At 41.2% G+C, this 14,463-nt stretch overlaps 1 protein-coding gene across 7 annotated transcripts in view; it reads right to left on the bottom strand.

The window, feature by feature from the left end:
- Window positions 1–225: 225 nt before the first annotated feature.
- The window catches only part of FYCO1 (FYVE and coiled-coil domain autophagy adaptor 1), a 53,158-nt gene continuing 38,920 nt past the window's right edge, over window positions 226–14,463 (bottom strand). For 2 of the 7 annotated variants that reach the window (XM_075143234.1, XM_075143242.1), the window contains exons 15-18: window positions 8,076–8,171; window positions 5,932–6,142; window positions 4,532–4,641; window positions 226–4,096 (exon numbers count right to left, since the gene is read on the bottom strand). In XM_075143234.1, coding sequence (XP_074999335.1) covers window positions 4,021–4,096; window positions 4,532–4,641; window positions 5,932–6,142; window positions 8,076–8,171 — 493 coding nt within the window. In that variant the 3' untranslated portion in view covers window positions 226–4,020. Of the gene's footprint in view, window positions 4,097–4,527; window positions 4,642–5,931; window positions 6,143–8,075; window positions 8,172–8,924; window positions 8,985–9,075; window positions 9,200–14,463 lie in introns of those variants that run through there. The other 5 variants (XM_075143232.1, XM_075143233.1, XM_075143237.1 and 2 more) reach the window with 5 other exon arrangements.

Raw genomic sequence — 14,463 nt, forward strand, 5'->3', positions numbered from 1 at the left:
TGATATTTCCTCTTGCTTGGGGGCCGGCACACTTAGTACTTATTTAAGGATCTCCACTGCTGCTCTGCTGTACTGTACAGATGTGCCCTTTGTCCACCAGCATGACAAACTATTTTCTATTTTCCTTATTTTGTAAAATTTTTTCCTGCTTAGAAGTGTATCGTACAATCATCTGATTTACCTCCCAGACAAAGCTATCTCTACAAGGCAGAAAAGGGACACACATTCTCAATGATATAGAATTTTATTTTTTTAATTCCTGAGGTTAAAAAAGGAAAAAAAAAAGCATCAGGAAACATTCCAGTACACAACCGTCTACATCTCTGTAACTGTACAGACGCCGGTATACATAAATCTCTTTTTCCCCCATCTGGAGCCTGAAGTTTGATGTGAACGGGGTTTGCAAGTCTTTGGCAGTTAAGACCAAAAGATGCTTCTGAACAAGTTACAATCTCAGTGATTGAGCATAATTAAAACTATAGTGCAATTTCAATTTTTAAAAAGTAGCAAAGTCAGGCTTTTGTAGCTTTGCTATTTTGTAACGTGGTACGCTCTCATGCAATACATCTCTCTGATTTTTCATAAAGCAACGTTGACTAATGTTGAGTAAAGGAACACTGTCATTTTATTAAAGCGACTACGTTCTTTCCTTTGCATAAACCTCTGCGCAACAAAAAATACTACCCTCCATTGTTCCAGCACCCACAAAAAACACCCAATTGCTTATACTGACCACAGCATATACTCTCTTTGTCCCATGAGTGTGACATCCCCTTCAATTAATTTCATGATCAATTTTAAATATTTCTTTTCTCTCAATTGCATTCCTGCGGACAATAAAAGGCCCAATTCAATAAATCACCTGAGCACCTGTAAATAAACAGATTCATCAGCATCCCTGGTGCACCTCACATGAGCAAGTGCTTTATGAATGGACGTATAAGGTGCTTGAATGAAATAATCTCTTTCACAAACCTACACTTGCGCTAAGTCCTTTACTGGGTTTCCATGGCTCCAGTAGTAAACAATCTGGGACACTCAAACAAAAGGTCGGTACTAATGACAGGTTCTTTACTGTCTTCTCTGCACAGCCACTGAGGCGGAAGAGACTCCTTCGTCTTGTTGACATGATGGGATTTCTGTTCTTGGACAGTTGCTTTGAACAGTTGCACTCCTGTCCACTTGTTGTACCCTACCAGCTTGAGTATTTCCTCTTCCGAAACTTCTTCTCCTTCTTAAATACTCTCCTCGGTTAGCAGCAAACCTTTTCTTTTTGTCTTTAAACTACAGGTTCTGGCTCCTGCTCTTAGTCCTCTTTCAGAGAGAAAAAAATCCAAAAAACTACTCTCATGAGGCAGGAAAACCTGAAGAAAGGGTACCATAAAGACTCAAATGCTAAATAAAAACAATCCAGTGTTTTTATTCCCCTCCTCGCAAATATATGCTTCAGCCAGCCTCAGGACTGTCTACATGAAAGACTTGCAGGGAAACATCTGGCTTACTAGATGGAGCCAATTACTTTAAGAGTTACATAAACAGTGGCTTAAAAACATTTGCCACAGGATGAAAAAATGCTAAGAACTGGGATGCAGAGAGGAAATCCAGAGGCAAGTCTGTCAGATAATTTTGAATGGAGATATTTCAAGTATTTCTGAGCAGAGTTGTCATATTGTGGCCTAAGATACTTGACAGTGTCCCTTTATCTTACATTTGGCATTTTAAGAAAGATATCCTAGTAAGATTAGTATTCTAACTAAAACAATACCAAAGTGCTTTTAAAAAACACACCTAAAAGCTTAAAGGAAAACTGCAGCAGACTTCAGTAACAGCTCAGTGAAATTGCATAGCATATGGTACACAGTACTCAATTTTTAAGCAATAAATAGTCTCTTCTTGCCTAATTAAATATAAAACATAGCTTCAACACTGAAATATGCCATAATTCATGAACTGATCCTTGCACCGTTTATTGCCTGTTTAATTCCCAACTTCAGTCTCTTGTCCACCTCATTTTCATGCACGCAGCCAGGTAAGGGTTTAACTGCATCGCAGCCTGTTCCCTCAGGAGGGGGAGTAAACCAGCTGGCACCTTCCACTGACCCCTCTGCCTGGCAGAGGCTGGGGAGCACACCACCAATACTGGGAAGAGGGGTCTGAAGGGAAGGGAAAGCTTCCGATCAGCCAGATACCTAAAATCTAGGTGCTCCATGAAAGGTAGTCATTCTTTCACAATCTTTTTCAAGATCACTGTATTTATACAGTGTTAACAACTGGAATGAACAATTAGCAACCTTTAGCTTTATCCGCAGTATTCTTTTCTTTCCTATAATCAGAAATTTCCCTCTACCTCAGCTGCTACTATGTAAATGTTCAACACTTGTCTTGTGATCTCCATCTTTTAAACAACCAGCCTTTTGCTGTAGGAGATCCCCTATGGGATTGGACCAGCAACACATAAAACACCAGCTGGACTCTCCCGACTTCCTTCCCTAGTCGAACTGATCCCTCCAATTCCCTGCCCTTGTTTTTACATTTACAAGTTTGCCCCTGTGCTTTCTTTCCCCTCCCCTAAATAATTTGCTTCAGCTTGCCCTTTTTTCTTCCTCCCCCTCATGTTTTATTTTCTGTCTCCCACCATGACCCCTGTTTACCAACTACAGGTGCCACCAAGAGTCTACAGGGCTCCTGGCAGGCTGAGTTGGTCTGCTACCAACTGCTGCACTAAAACCTTCCAGGTCTGAGGTTTCCTTGGGAGAGTAACAACATTAGAAATCAGACACACCTAAAATGATGAGGAAGGCTGGTTGGGAGAAAGAGCTTTTCTCCTTTCTCCTGCCAAAATGTTTTGCCTTTCCATCAGAAGACAGGAATTTTAAAGAGAAAAATCTGCTTTCAGATATTTTGACAAAAAGTTGAAATTCTACATAGAAAGCAGACGGTTTGCATGGAAATTTTGTATAAATGAGAACCCAGCCTTCCTTAAAAGACAGTGTTTACAGCCAGCTCTGTCCCCAGATCTGAGATGGAAAGTCAGCAGTTGGCTAGGGCAACCGCAAGGATCAGGAAAGGGGCAGACTACGCTAACACCAGGTGGAGAGCTCATCAGGGCTGGATATGCATTTGGTTTTGGATGGACTTTTTGAGACCGATTCAAACATTATTGCTACCTTTCACGTGGTCTAGAGAGAGAGAGACTGCTGACTTCCTTCCTGTGAATGCGGATGACTAAGGTGCTAAAGCAGGAAAAAGGAACGCTCCTCTTCCTGGTATCACAGAGTGAGCAGTGCTTTATTCTACAAATGATGCTCCTGATTCTGCCACTGGTACTCACCGTAAGAGCTGATTTCAGCGGACCAACTTACAAAGTACGGTGAGCAAAAGTGAAAGGAGTTGCTGCTTTGTGTTGTATTGTTTTGTAGCTGGTATTCAGTACCAAAGCATTTGTAAAAGCCAGACTTACAAAATCTTAGCACAAAATGTAAAAAACCTGTATGTTTGCTGTTTATAAAACTTGGAAAAGATAAAAAATTCTAGGTGGATTACGATATATGTCTGTGAAGACTGAAGTATTGCATAGTTGTTCTGACTGTAAGAGCAGTAGAGCAGAACAGAAATGGTTATGTTTACTCCTCAGTGAAGAGATCAATAAAAATACGCATTTTTCTTTACATTTCCTTTTGAAGGATATTTTTGGCAGAAAAGTAATTCAATTTTCAGTAGAGAATTTCAGTTTGCATTGAGACACCCCCACACTTATTTTTCTCCCCACTGAAAAAAATTTGGTTATTATTGACCTGTTAAATCAAACAACATGGCTTTTCAGCAATCTGTACACAGTACAGAACCATTAGTGTTCCTAAAAAGGCTTCAGTTTTTTAGTGTATACATGTTCTCTAAGTGCATTATAACTATTGCATAGTTTCAAAGTCTTCAAACACAGTGGTAATCACAATGCTTACATGTACATAAATAATAGCATTTCTTAAAAATTTAATTAAAAATAACACAGTATATTCAAGGCTATGGAAAATCACTTCCATCATAGATGACAGGTCGCTCAACAGCCAAGTGATAAAACACTCTTTTTGAGATAAACCTGTCAAAGAAAAAAAGAGAGCAAGATGATCACGTTAGCTGAAGTCAACTAGACAGGAAGCCTTAAAAGTGTATTCAGTCCTTCAATTTATACTCAGGCAAAAAACTGACTGTTGTTAAAAAGAAGTATGCCTGTGCAAGGGCTGTTGTTAATAAGATGACAATCCTGACTAAACTGTCTTGGAAAGAGTCACAAATGACTTGCTTACTTCTGTTTACCTTTCCAGAGGTAGAGACAGAAGAGTGAAATTCTGCTATGGGGGGAGAAAAAAGCCCAAACAAGAACAAGAACCAAAACTCAGGCTGAAGATCGTTTGGCAAGCCGAGACCAATTTCTCATACTTACTTCTGAATGGCAGAATAATGGTACATCCCATCAGTTCCACAGTCTGTAAAACCAAGCTTATTTCACCTTGTACACCCAGCTGGGACCTACCTAGAGAATGTGTTGTCAAATATCAGCGTGTAGATTCCAGTGTTTCTGACTTTAACCTGTCCTCTGATAGTTTCCTTATGAGAGTTGCAGCGGGTCATAGGAATAAGAACCTGGAATTCAATACAAATCAAAATGAAACTTGCTATTTGCCCTACAAATTGTCATTTCCTTCAGAAAGATATTTAGACTTGAGCCGTCTTGAAACTCCCAAAGTGCATACGTGCCTCCAAAACTATTTATTTTCACTGATTAGCATTAAAAATTCACCCAAACTAAAATTTCACAGTGAGACACCTGTTTTCCTTTGATAACCTCTTTACAGCATTAAGCTATGGCTATAAATCTCTGCTTTAGAAATAGAATAAAATCCTGATCTTTTTAATGTTAATCTAAGCAAGTTTATTAACATCAGCAGTGCTACATTAAATCCATACAAATATATCCAAGAGCAGGATTTAGCTAAATATGTCTTTTAATATACGCTTTTTTACTCGTTGTATTATAAAATAAGCTTTCTCAGCAAATCTTAATTGTTTATCTAAGTGTGTGTAACCATCCATCTTGCTATAAAACCCTAGCAGAGACAGTTGTCAGAACAGCAGCTGACGTAGATCAAGGACGACCCTATAAAACCCAAAGTTATATCAAATAGATATATCAAGACGGAAGCAACATTCACTCTTCATTCAGTTTTCAGATTAAGAAAAAAAGAGATTTTACATGGAGTTAGTAACCGTGGAGTAAATTAATGCATGCTATATAAACGTCTTATTCCCCCAGTGAAATCACAGCCTTAGAGTTCCCCCTGCCACGGTGGGTTAAATCAACAGCTGCCTTTTCTTCATTAAAACTTTGCAATTAGCTGAGTAACACAGATTCACTTAATCCACAATCCTCATGAAATACGGACAGCGCATATAAAAACTGGTACCTTGGGCACTGGCAAAGTGATTTTGCACACCATCAAGGCACTTAAATATATGCTTCGCTATACGAAATGCAGGTAACCCAATCAATTTATCTATCTCCTTGTGGCCTCTGCTTAAGAGCCTGGCAAGATCAGCCCTAAGCAACTTACAAATTAAGTAATATTGAGGAGGGAAAAAAGAAGAATTTTGCAAGCTTCGACTTTTCTTTTTGCTTAATAATAGTGGATGAATTTCAGATGCGACCAATAGAAGCTACAGCGCTTTTCAACTCAGCTTTTTTAGGCAACATTAAATAATTAAAGATGTAGCTCTGCCTTCAGCAGAACTATAGCTTAATTGGAGAAACAAGTCCTTAATGCAATAGCAACTGGCACTCTTGTGGAGACCTCCTAGCTATACTTGCTGAGTCCTCTAGATGGCTGATTGCAGTGTGCTACAATCTCTAAGGTAGTAAGGAAACAAAGGCCTTACTTTGCACTGATCCAGTGGTGTGTCTTCTGATTCTTGGTAGACAACGCTGAAGGATATACTTTTAGGGTCTGATGAAAAGATCCAGCTAATTGTTAGCCCCATCTCTGTAACGGTGATGGGAATGATACTGTAGGTGCTGGATTTAATGAACAGCTCTCTGTTGCTTTCCCCAAAATTTAAAATCTCTTCCACTGTAAGGGGTAATTTGATCCTGTGAGGGAGAAAAATACAATTACTTGAAGAGATCCAGTCTAATTACTCAGACAGAAACAATAATAATTGCTTTTTATTTTCCATCTGTTTGAGGCAGATTCCACAGCACTTTGGGACAGGTCCACAAATGCAGGAAAATTCAGCCTTGAATGAAGGCAAGAACTACAGAAACGATGACTGATACCAAGCACTTTCACTGCTCTGGCAAATGTGGATATTTCACTTATTTATTTCATTTCAACTAGAAAAATCTAGTGCTTGAATAAAGCTTTTTAGAGTTACTATGATAAAAAAGAATCTGCTGCCCTCTACTGTTCTTTTAAAACAAAAATTTAAACAAAAAATAGTCACCTAATTTATTCACCTTTCTAGATATCATTTGTACAGGAAATAGGGATCAGGAGTACAGAGGGACAGATGGATGGAAAGTGAACAGCAGCTCTGTGAGGATTCTCTGAAGCACTTAATGCTACAGCTTGGTCTGTTTTACCCAAGCAAGCTGCATAAAAGCTGATTCAAAGTACTTCCAATTAAAAAGGAAGGTCTTAGCACATAGATGATCCTGAGTCCTGAAGCATTATATTAGCTCACCTCATTCTGATATCTATTTCAGACTGCAAACAGTGAGGCCCCTAAACAGGAGAATGCTGCTTGCTTTCTTCAGGGAAAACCTGTAATTTCTAAGAGCTGTGGATCTCACCTACATTACCCTAACTAAAACTAATCTAACATATCACTCTTTAGGCCAAATAAATTGTTTCCAAATCAATGAGCTCACAGTAAATCACCGTACTGCGATTTGTTTGTCAGCAGCTATCAAAAATCAACACATTTACCAGAAGATACCACACAGTCACCATGACGATTTGCTGTTCTAGAGTAAGGAGGAGTTCAGTTTCCAACCATGACTACACAGTGCTTAGGGATCACAGCTGAGTTATTACGGTAACTGTTGTACTCTGGCCAGAGAGGAAGCTTTATATTAAGTTTTGCGTACCTTGTTACTTTTTCCTCTTAGCTGAAGTAACTGCTGGGGTGTCTCAGGGGATCTTTGATTTTAACAAACTAATGATCACTCTTGGTTTTGCCCTAGAGCCCGGCTATGATTTTAGTTACTGCTTCATTTACCTGGTTCTCTGAACAGCAGCAACAAGATTGAAACACGGACTAATGTTTCATCTTCCTGCATTCAAAAGTTTAAAATCTTCCCCATAATTAAGCCAAAATTTCAAAGCTAGGCTTAAGGGGAGAGTGGGCAAAGGGGAATTTCTCCAAGTCACGGGCATTTTCATATGTTAGATTCCTTTCTTGGCTCTGAAAGTGACATGCTGTATCACTACTGCATGTAAATATTAATTTCAGAGCAGGATATGTGTAGAGAATTGTGCACATACGGGTCACAGAGGTCAAGCAGAGGCTCAGCTGAACATTTTATGCTATGGCATATATCAACCAGAGCAGGCAAGACAGTTTCTGTGAGGCCACCAATAAATAATAGATATATGCTCCAAAAGGCCATGAATTCCCTCCCTCTGACAAAGGTCTGACTAGCACAGCACTCCCTGACTTTCCCTTGCCATTTCTTCCAGAGACTACTAGAACTACACTTATCTCTAAGCCCCATTCCTATTCACAGCACCTCCTGCAGTAAGAATAGGAAGGAAGGTTTTCTGATGTGATGTGGACCCAGATCTTTCCTTCTTATTCCCCACTTGCACTAAAGTTTTGCAGGACTGAAGAGAGAGGACCTGGCTTTTTGCTGCTGCTCTGCGTAGTTGAGCTATACTCTCTGCTCTTCCTCAGACCAAATTCTACGTGGGACACAAACGATCAGTTCTTCCAGGAGTCTGCAAGACTTGTGCTCACAGAGCTGATATCTGAGCTCAGCCTTTATTCTTTCAGCCTGCTAGTAATGAAACTGTTCTGCTTACATGATTTCTCCTGACTTCAACAAGCATATCTCAGCATCTTGAGCAACTTGCCACTCTTCTGATTCATCAAAGGTTGAAGAATTACACGTGCTGTTTCTAGGACAAGGAAAAAAGGAAAGCCATGATTCTCTGAGCAGTATGTGGTCAAATACCATCTGCATGCTGATGCCTTCCTAAAATAGAAACATTCCTTATTTAACCCATTAATTTTACCTTTCTTTTGGGACCCTGAAATGTAAATCAAATCCCAGGACCAATACATTTTCCATGTTCTCCTCTAACATGTGATTTTCCTTATTCCTGCATTTCTAGAATTCTTAGTTTGTGCATTCTAGTGACAAAACTGTCTGGGCAAAACTGCAGCCCCGTTCTGCTAACCACTGTGCACAAATGTAAAACTGTTCCTATCCTGGTTTCATGAGCTAAGAGGAATACATAGGTCCAGAACATGTCTTCAACAGTCTTAAGATAAATCCCCTATTGAGATGCTGCCAGGTTTTAAAGATTCCCTGGCAGGTGGAAATCTTGATGGAGGGCAGACATAAGCAAAACAGTCTGGACTTGTCCCTTAAAGAAAGCTTGCACAGGGATATGACATTTGCCCTGGATTTAATCTGTGAGGTGTTTTACAAACATATTGTCCAGTTCCTCACTTTGACAATGGTATACACAAAACATATTTTATCGCTGTAGAATCACTACCATGTATCTTCTTTCCATACAAGAAATACTGGATGATTTAAACACAAAAGCTGTTACAGGATGACAAAGCAGGATGCCTCCTCCCCACCATGTTGTGTCCAGGAGAGCAGAGGAAGAAGATGGAAGAATCTGCCATCCACTCCTTACCTCAAAAAGAGTGCACGCTCTGGGTGAACACTGGAGTAGCACCAGCTATGCATTACAGGGCTGGGACACAGACAGAAGAATGAGTTTGAGGGTCAGTAAACAAACGCTGATAGTTTCCAAGTAAGTTAGAGCTTCTCTAACTGATACTGACTTTGCTTCTCTGCATCTCAGCAGGTTGATAACTGAGACAATTAGACTGTCATTCCCAGAAAAATGCCAAGGATTCTTATATACAGGGAAACAACTGGTTGGTTCCTTCCAAAAACCAGTGGAATCTAATAAAATGTAATATCACTTATATGTGCTTCTGAACCATCAAGTGTAATCATGTAGCAAGGGCATAATTGTCACACATTCTGTAGACCAATTCTCAAAACCAATGCACAATTTAACATTTTGTTTTAAATCCTGCAGGACCTTGCTCTACAAGCAGCACTGCTAAGCAGAAGAGCAGGAGAAAACATCTCCAGGTAACAGCACCTTCAGTTGGTCATCAGCGGCATCTGAATATACTGTGTCAGCACACGCAACCACGTGTGAGTTTACTGGGGTGACACTATTGGTTGGAAACGGGAAGAATTTACTGTTATGACTGCAAATTAAACTGCACCCAGTGTCTACATGTTTCCTGAACTCATAAAGCACTGTTATCCGCGGAATTCATGTTTTCATTCCTGTAGCCTCTTGGGTAACTTTTGACTTCTTCGGAGTCATACCACTAATGTTAATACCCTAAGGAGACAGCTGTGACCTGCAGGGAAGACTCAAACCTGTGACTAAGTGCCAAAACCCGAGCTATAACCAAACACTATCTGCCAACTGAAATGTAGGAATGACATAGTACATGTTGGTCCGTAAAGGTTAATACAACATCTATGGAAATACTTAGCAAATTATACAAATAATTTCATTGTTAACTATCTTTATACAACTAGATAAGAAAACTGATTCTGAAGAAAACCCTAGAAAACTAAACTATAGCTTGTAAACCTATACATATATTTGCTTGCACAGTGGGAACAGCAACAGACTTCATGCTGTGATCCACAGAACTCTCCCTTCCCACCATGACAGGTACACAGCTTTAATTTCACAGCCTTGAATTCATACAGACCAAGAGAACTACAGGACTACAGGCTTCCCAAAAGTGTCAAACTCCATGATTTATTACACAATGCCATTAGAGTTCCTTATTTAACCCATTAATTTCACCTTTCTTTTGGGACCCTGAAATGTAAATTAAATCCCAGGACCAAATACATTTTCCATGTTCTTTTCCTTATTCCTGCTGCTGCAACCTAGCACATGGTTAGGTGGTTAGTTTGCCACTTGGCTGCTCTAACCAATAAATTCACTGCACCTACTCACAATAGGCTAAAGGAACACTAAGTCGTCTACTTTGTTTCTTAAACCCAAGTGCTTTACAATCACAAAGCAAATCCTCCTTCTCTTTATGATATCCCATTGAGTCCAACGGTCTAAACCGAGGTCTGATAGCCTATGTGGAATATAAAACAAATACAATATCATGATTTAACTGGAGCTCTTGTCCCCCTGACCGGAGAATTTGTTCTTGCATGACGTATTCACACTAGGTGGCAGCATTAAAGATGTTCCTGTAGCTTGCCAGGTCCCCAGTCTATGAATATGCACCCTCTGGTGTACCTATTAAAATCCAGACTGTTTCTCTTTTTTTTCTTTTAAAAGTGAAATGAAGTGGGGATGAATAGCAGGAAGAACTGAAGCATGGAAAAGACACTACAGCAAGAAGAGAACAGCTTTGGTTCAGCAAATCCTTGAGACACAGATTGTCGGAGGCTGGTGGAGCATTTTGAAAAAGTATTACTTCATGCTTGTCCTGTTCTTATGCTCTTCCTGAGGCATCTGCTTTTGGTCACTGTCCCTCAGCTGGATGGTCTGGTCCAGTGTGTCTGTTCTTATATATGGAAAGCATTTCTTACAAATGATACTAAAAATACTGTGACCAACATCATGAATGGCTTTGGGAGTTAGAAATAAGAAGTCCCTTTCAGAATTAAAACCTGAAGAAAGCTGGTTCAACTCTGCCCTAGACAATTTTCTGTTTTCATAAACGCCTGAGCTCTGGCAGCTGTAGCTACGCGTCTGAGGTGTGGACTTCATGTGGCTGAGCAGTGAAATCCCATAAGCCATCTGCCTGTCAGCAGTGCAATGATTTCTGGAGAGAACTTCAGCTGTCCAGGGCCAGAACCTTACTGAATTGTGTGAAAGCCAGAAACCTGAAACGGAGAGTGGAGGATGTACAGAGCTCCTAACAGCTGCTTAGCCCAGCAAGCACCTCTGCAAATGTCTCTAATGCCAAGAAACAATCAAAGGCGTTATGCTGAAGTGCACCAATGATTCCCTGGGCCTGCTGTTACCTGGCAGGTCAGACTCATCCCAGGCACCTTAACTTAGTTACCAGCCTTCCTCTCCAGCCCAACAAAGAGAAAGAACAAAAGAAAGAGGATGGTGAAGGATCAGAAGAAAGGATGCACAGACAGCCCTTGGCATGGGCAAGAAGAGAGGCATGATTTGGGATGGAGCATGGGGGATATAGAGCCCACTGAGTTTTTAACAGGCTGCAAGACAGTACCTTGCATGAAGGAGTGTGTATGGGTGGGAAGGGGGTGGAAGGGTCACGGGCAAACCCCGACACATGTAGGAGTGGGAAAGTATCATGCAGACAGCTGATGAAAAAAAAATGGATGGACATGAAGATCCGCCACTATGTGCTGTGGGTGACCTGCATATTGGTACACAGGAAATCCCAGTCGTTTCTCAAAAAAAATGTACGACTTAACTATGCTACATCCTGTATGAAAAAAAAAACAACAAAACCCAAAAGGACTCCCCTGCCTTAAAACTGGTTACACTCTATCTGTAAGACCAGAGGCAACTGGAGCATACAGAGAAAGCAAGCTAGGGAAACAATCATGACAAAGGGATATTACTGTGCTCCAAGGGACAACATGCAAAATCTTTTGAGACTTTTTTAGTATTGTGATATGGAAGAGGTTTGGCAAAGGCTCTGAGATGAAGACAGCTTTCAGTCATCAGTCAAATGCTGCATTTGCAAGAGGTTCAGATAACAGGTTTCAAAATAAGCCATTTGGAATTACCAGGGTGTGTTCAAGTCACCTCCCCAGCAGGAGGCAGCAAACAGATGACTATCGGAATCAACACTAGAAATACTGGCAAGCTGCTGCCCCAAAGATCCTAAATATCGCACAGTCTGTAGGTCACCAAAGTTACAGCGAGCTCTACGGGTAACCCTAGCTTTTTTCAGTTGTGAGTTATTGCTCCCAAAACCAAGCTGTTTTTTTCTTAGATACCTTTGAATTTTGTCCTTGCACAGTTCTTTAGAGGCTATTATAGGGACTGAGGCAGAATTATAGGAGAGGTATAGCAGAGGCAATTTCTGGCTTGGGTTTATACCATTGTCCACCAGGAGCCCCAGGCCCTTTTGGCAGAGCTGCTGCCCAGCCCTCAGCGCCCAGCCTGTACCTCTGCAGAGGCTGCTCCATCCCAGGGCCTGCTGGTTCCCTGCAGCTGATGCGGTTTCCCCACACAGGGGGCTTCACAACTATACAATTAAACATTCTTCAGGCTGACCCATCCAGGAGTAACAGGTAGTCTCTCAGCCCTTTCCCTGACATAAACTCACACAGCCTACCTCTATTTTTACCATAATTCCTAAGTTACAGTGATAATTCAGTCATGCTATAGTGCATCTCCTGCAGGCAAACCAAGGAAGGCCATCCAGTCTTACAGAGCTACATGTATGCAGACACACACAGCAGCAGCCCTCACCATTCCTATGCTGGAGAGGGGTTCTTCGAGCAGGCCATCAAAAAATATTTTATGGAAACACAGTTTATGAAACAAAGGAGGAAACAGGTCAAATTACAGTTAGGCTAGCAAGCTGAAATAAAGTATCTCTGAGTTTCTTTTGATCCCAACTGCATGATAAAGGGTTGAATACTGCTGATACTGCAGTTGTCTTTGGTAACGAGTTTACTAGAAGTTACACAGAAGTGATCCCAGGGTTCCTCGTGTATGGATAAGGGCAAATGGATGTCAGGAGGCTACTGGTCTCCATGGGAAGGCCATTCCTGCCCATACAGTCTGAGAAAAGAGCATCCCTGTGATTGAGGAAGCAGCAGTTGCAATGAGGTCACTGCGAACTAGGCTGACAGAGTAGCTTAGATGAGCTCTCCATAAATGCATGATTAAGACATTCAAAAGTGACTCTGAACACTTTCTGGTTTTAGGGAATTTAAATGGGCCTCATTGGCAGAAGAGGCCGATTGCTGGCCCTCTGCAACATGGTGGGAACTTTATCTTTTCTCAAGGCAGATATTCACACCAGTTCAGGGTACGTATGCTACCACATAGCTTAGCCACGGCTTTATCATCCTCATACCTTATTCTGCATCTGAAAATAACTGCTAAAAGCAGGTGGCTTTTGCAACCTATTGTTCCCCTGTTTGACAGGAACAGTTTGTGAATATTTAGCTCCTTGTTGCAGGTTTGTTTCTCAGAGACAGAGGAATTGCTACCACATGCAATGAAGCACAAGGGAGAACTCAGTTTTGAAGAGCATTACAGGGTGTTGCATTTCTTGTGCAAGTAGTCTTCTTTCAGTAAATGATGCTGTAGGGTTAAGTCAAATTTGGTGTTGTTTTTTTAATACACATTTGCAGCTACCAAATTCAAGTACTCAGAGGTACAAGTATACTTGCTCTACAGGACAGAGTCCCAGAAGCACTTCAGCTGCTGTACCACAGGGTCCTGCAAAGATCTAACTGCATGGGCTAGTTTCTCTGAATACTGCCTTCCTCTCTTGCAGAATCTGTCCATGAGTAAGGCTACTACTTTTCTACACTAATCACTGCTCCTGAAGATGAGCCTCCAAAGGCTATCAAGAGTAGCGAGGCTCACTAGGGAAGTGAGCTCACCTGATAAACACAGCTAGGAAACACATCCAGGAAACCACCGGAAATGTTATGTACACTGCATGCAGCACATTGCTTTTATGTGCAGGTACTGGGCTCCTCCTACGAAGGAATACCACAGGAAAGGTTAAATGAAAGCTACAGCTCATGCTGACTTGAGGTGATGGACAGGCATGCAGTTTAGTTACAAGGAGTGCACAAAAGATGTCCCTAATTACAGTAGGAACAACCAACAGCAGAGTATCACTTCATCGAGCAGCGTCGCCCAGGCACCTCCACTTCCCTGCACCCTCTCAAGAGCCTCCTGACAACTATTTCTCTCCCAGATCTTGTACCCATAGGCTGTAAGTCAATTCCCACCCCCGCCTTTGCTGCAAGTGAAAACAGTCACCCCTGCATAAGGTAGACCCCCTCCAGTCCCCTTGTAAATGTATGGAGGCCCTCCCAGCTTCTTTCATTGACTCTGAAAGAAAATGTAGCATGCGCACTAACTTTAACTAGGGCTGAGATTGCCTTAAAGGTAAAAAACTCACTTGGGGATGCTCACCAACACCGTATCTTTC

The sequence above is a fragment of the Calonectris borealis genome, chromosome 2 (genome assembly GCF_964195595.1).
Source record: "Calonectris borealis chromosome 2, bCalBor7.hap1.2, whole genome shotgun sequence".
In the NCBI taxonomy this organism is placed as follows: domain Eukaryota; kingdom Metazoa; phylum Chordata; class Aves; order Procellariiformes; family Procellariidae; genus Calonectris; species Calonectris borealis.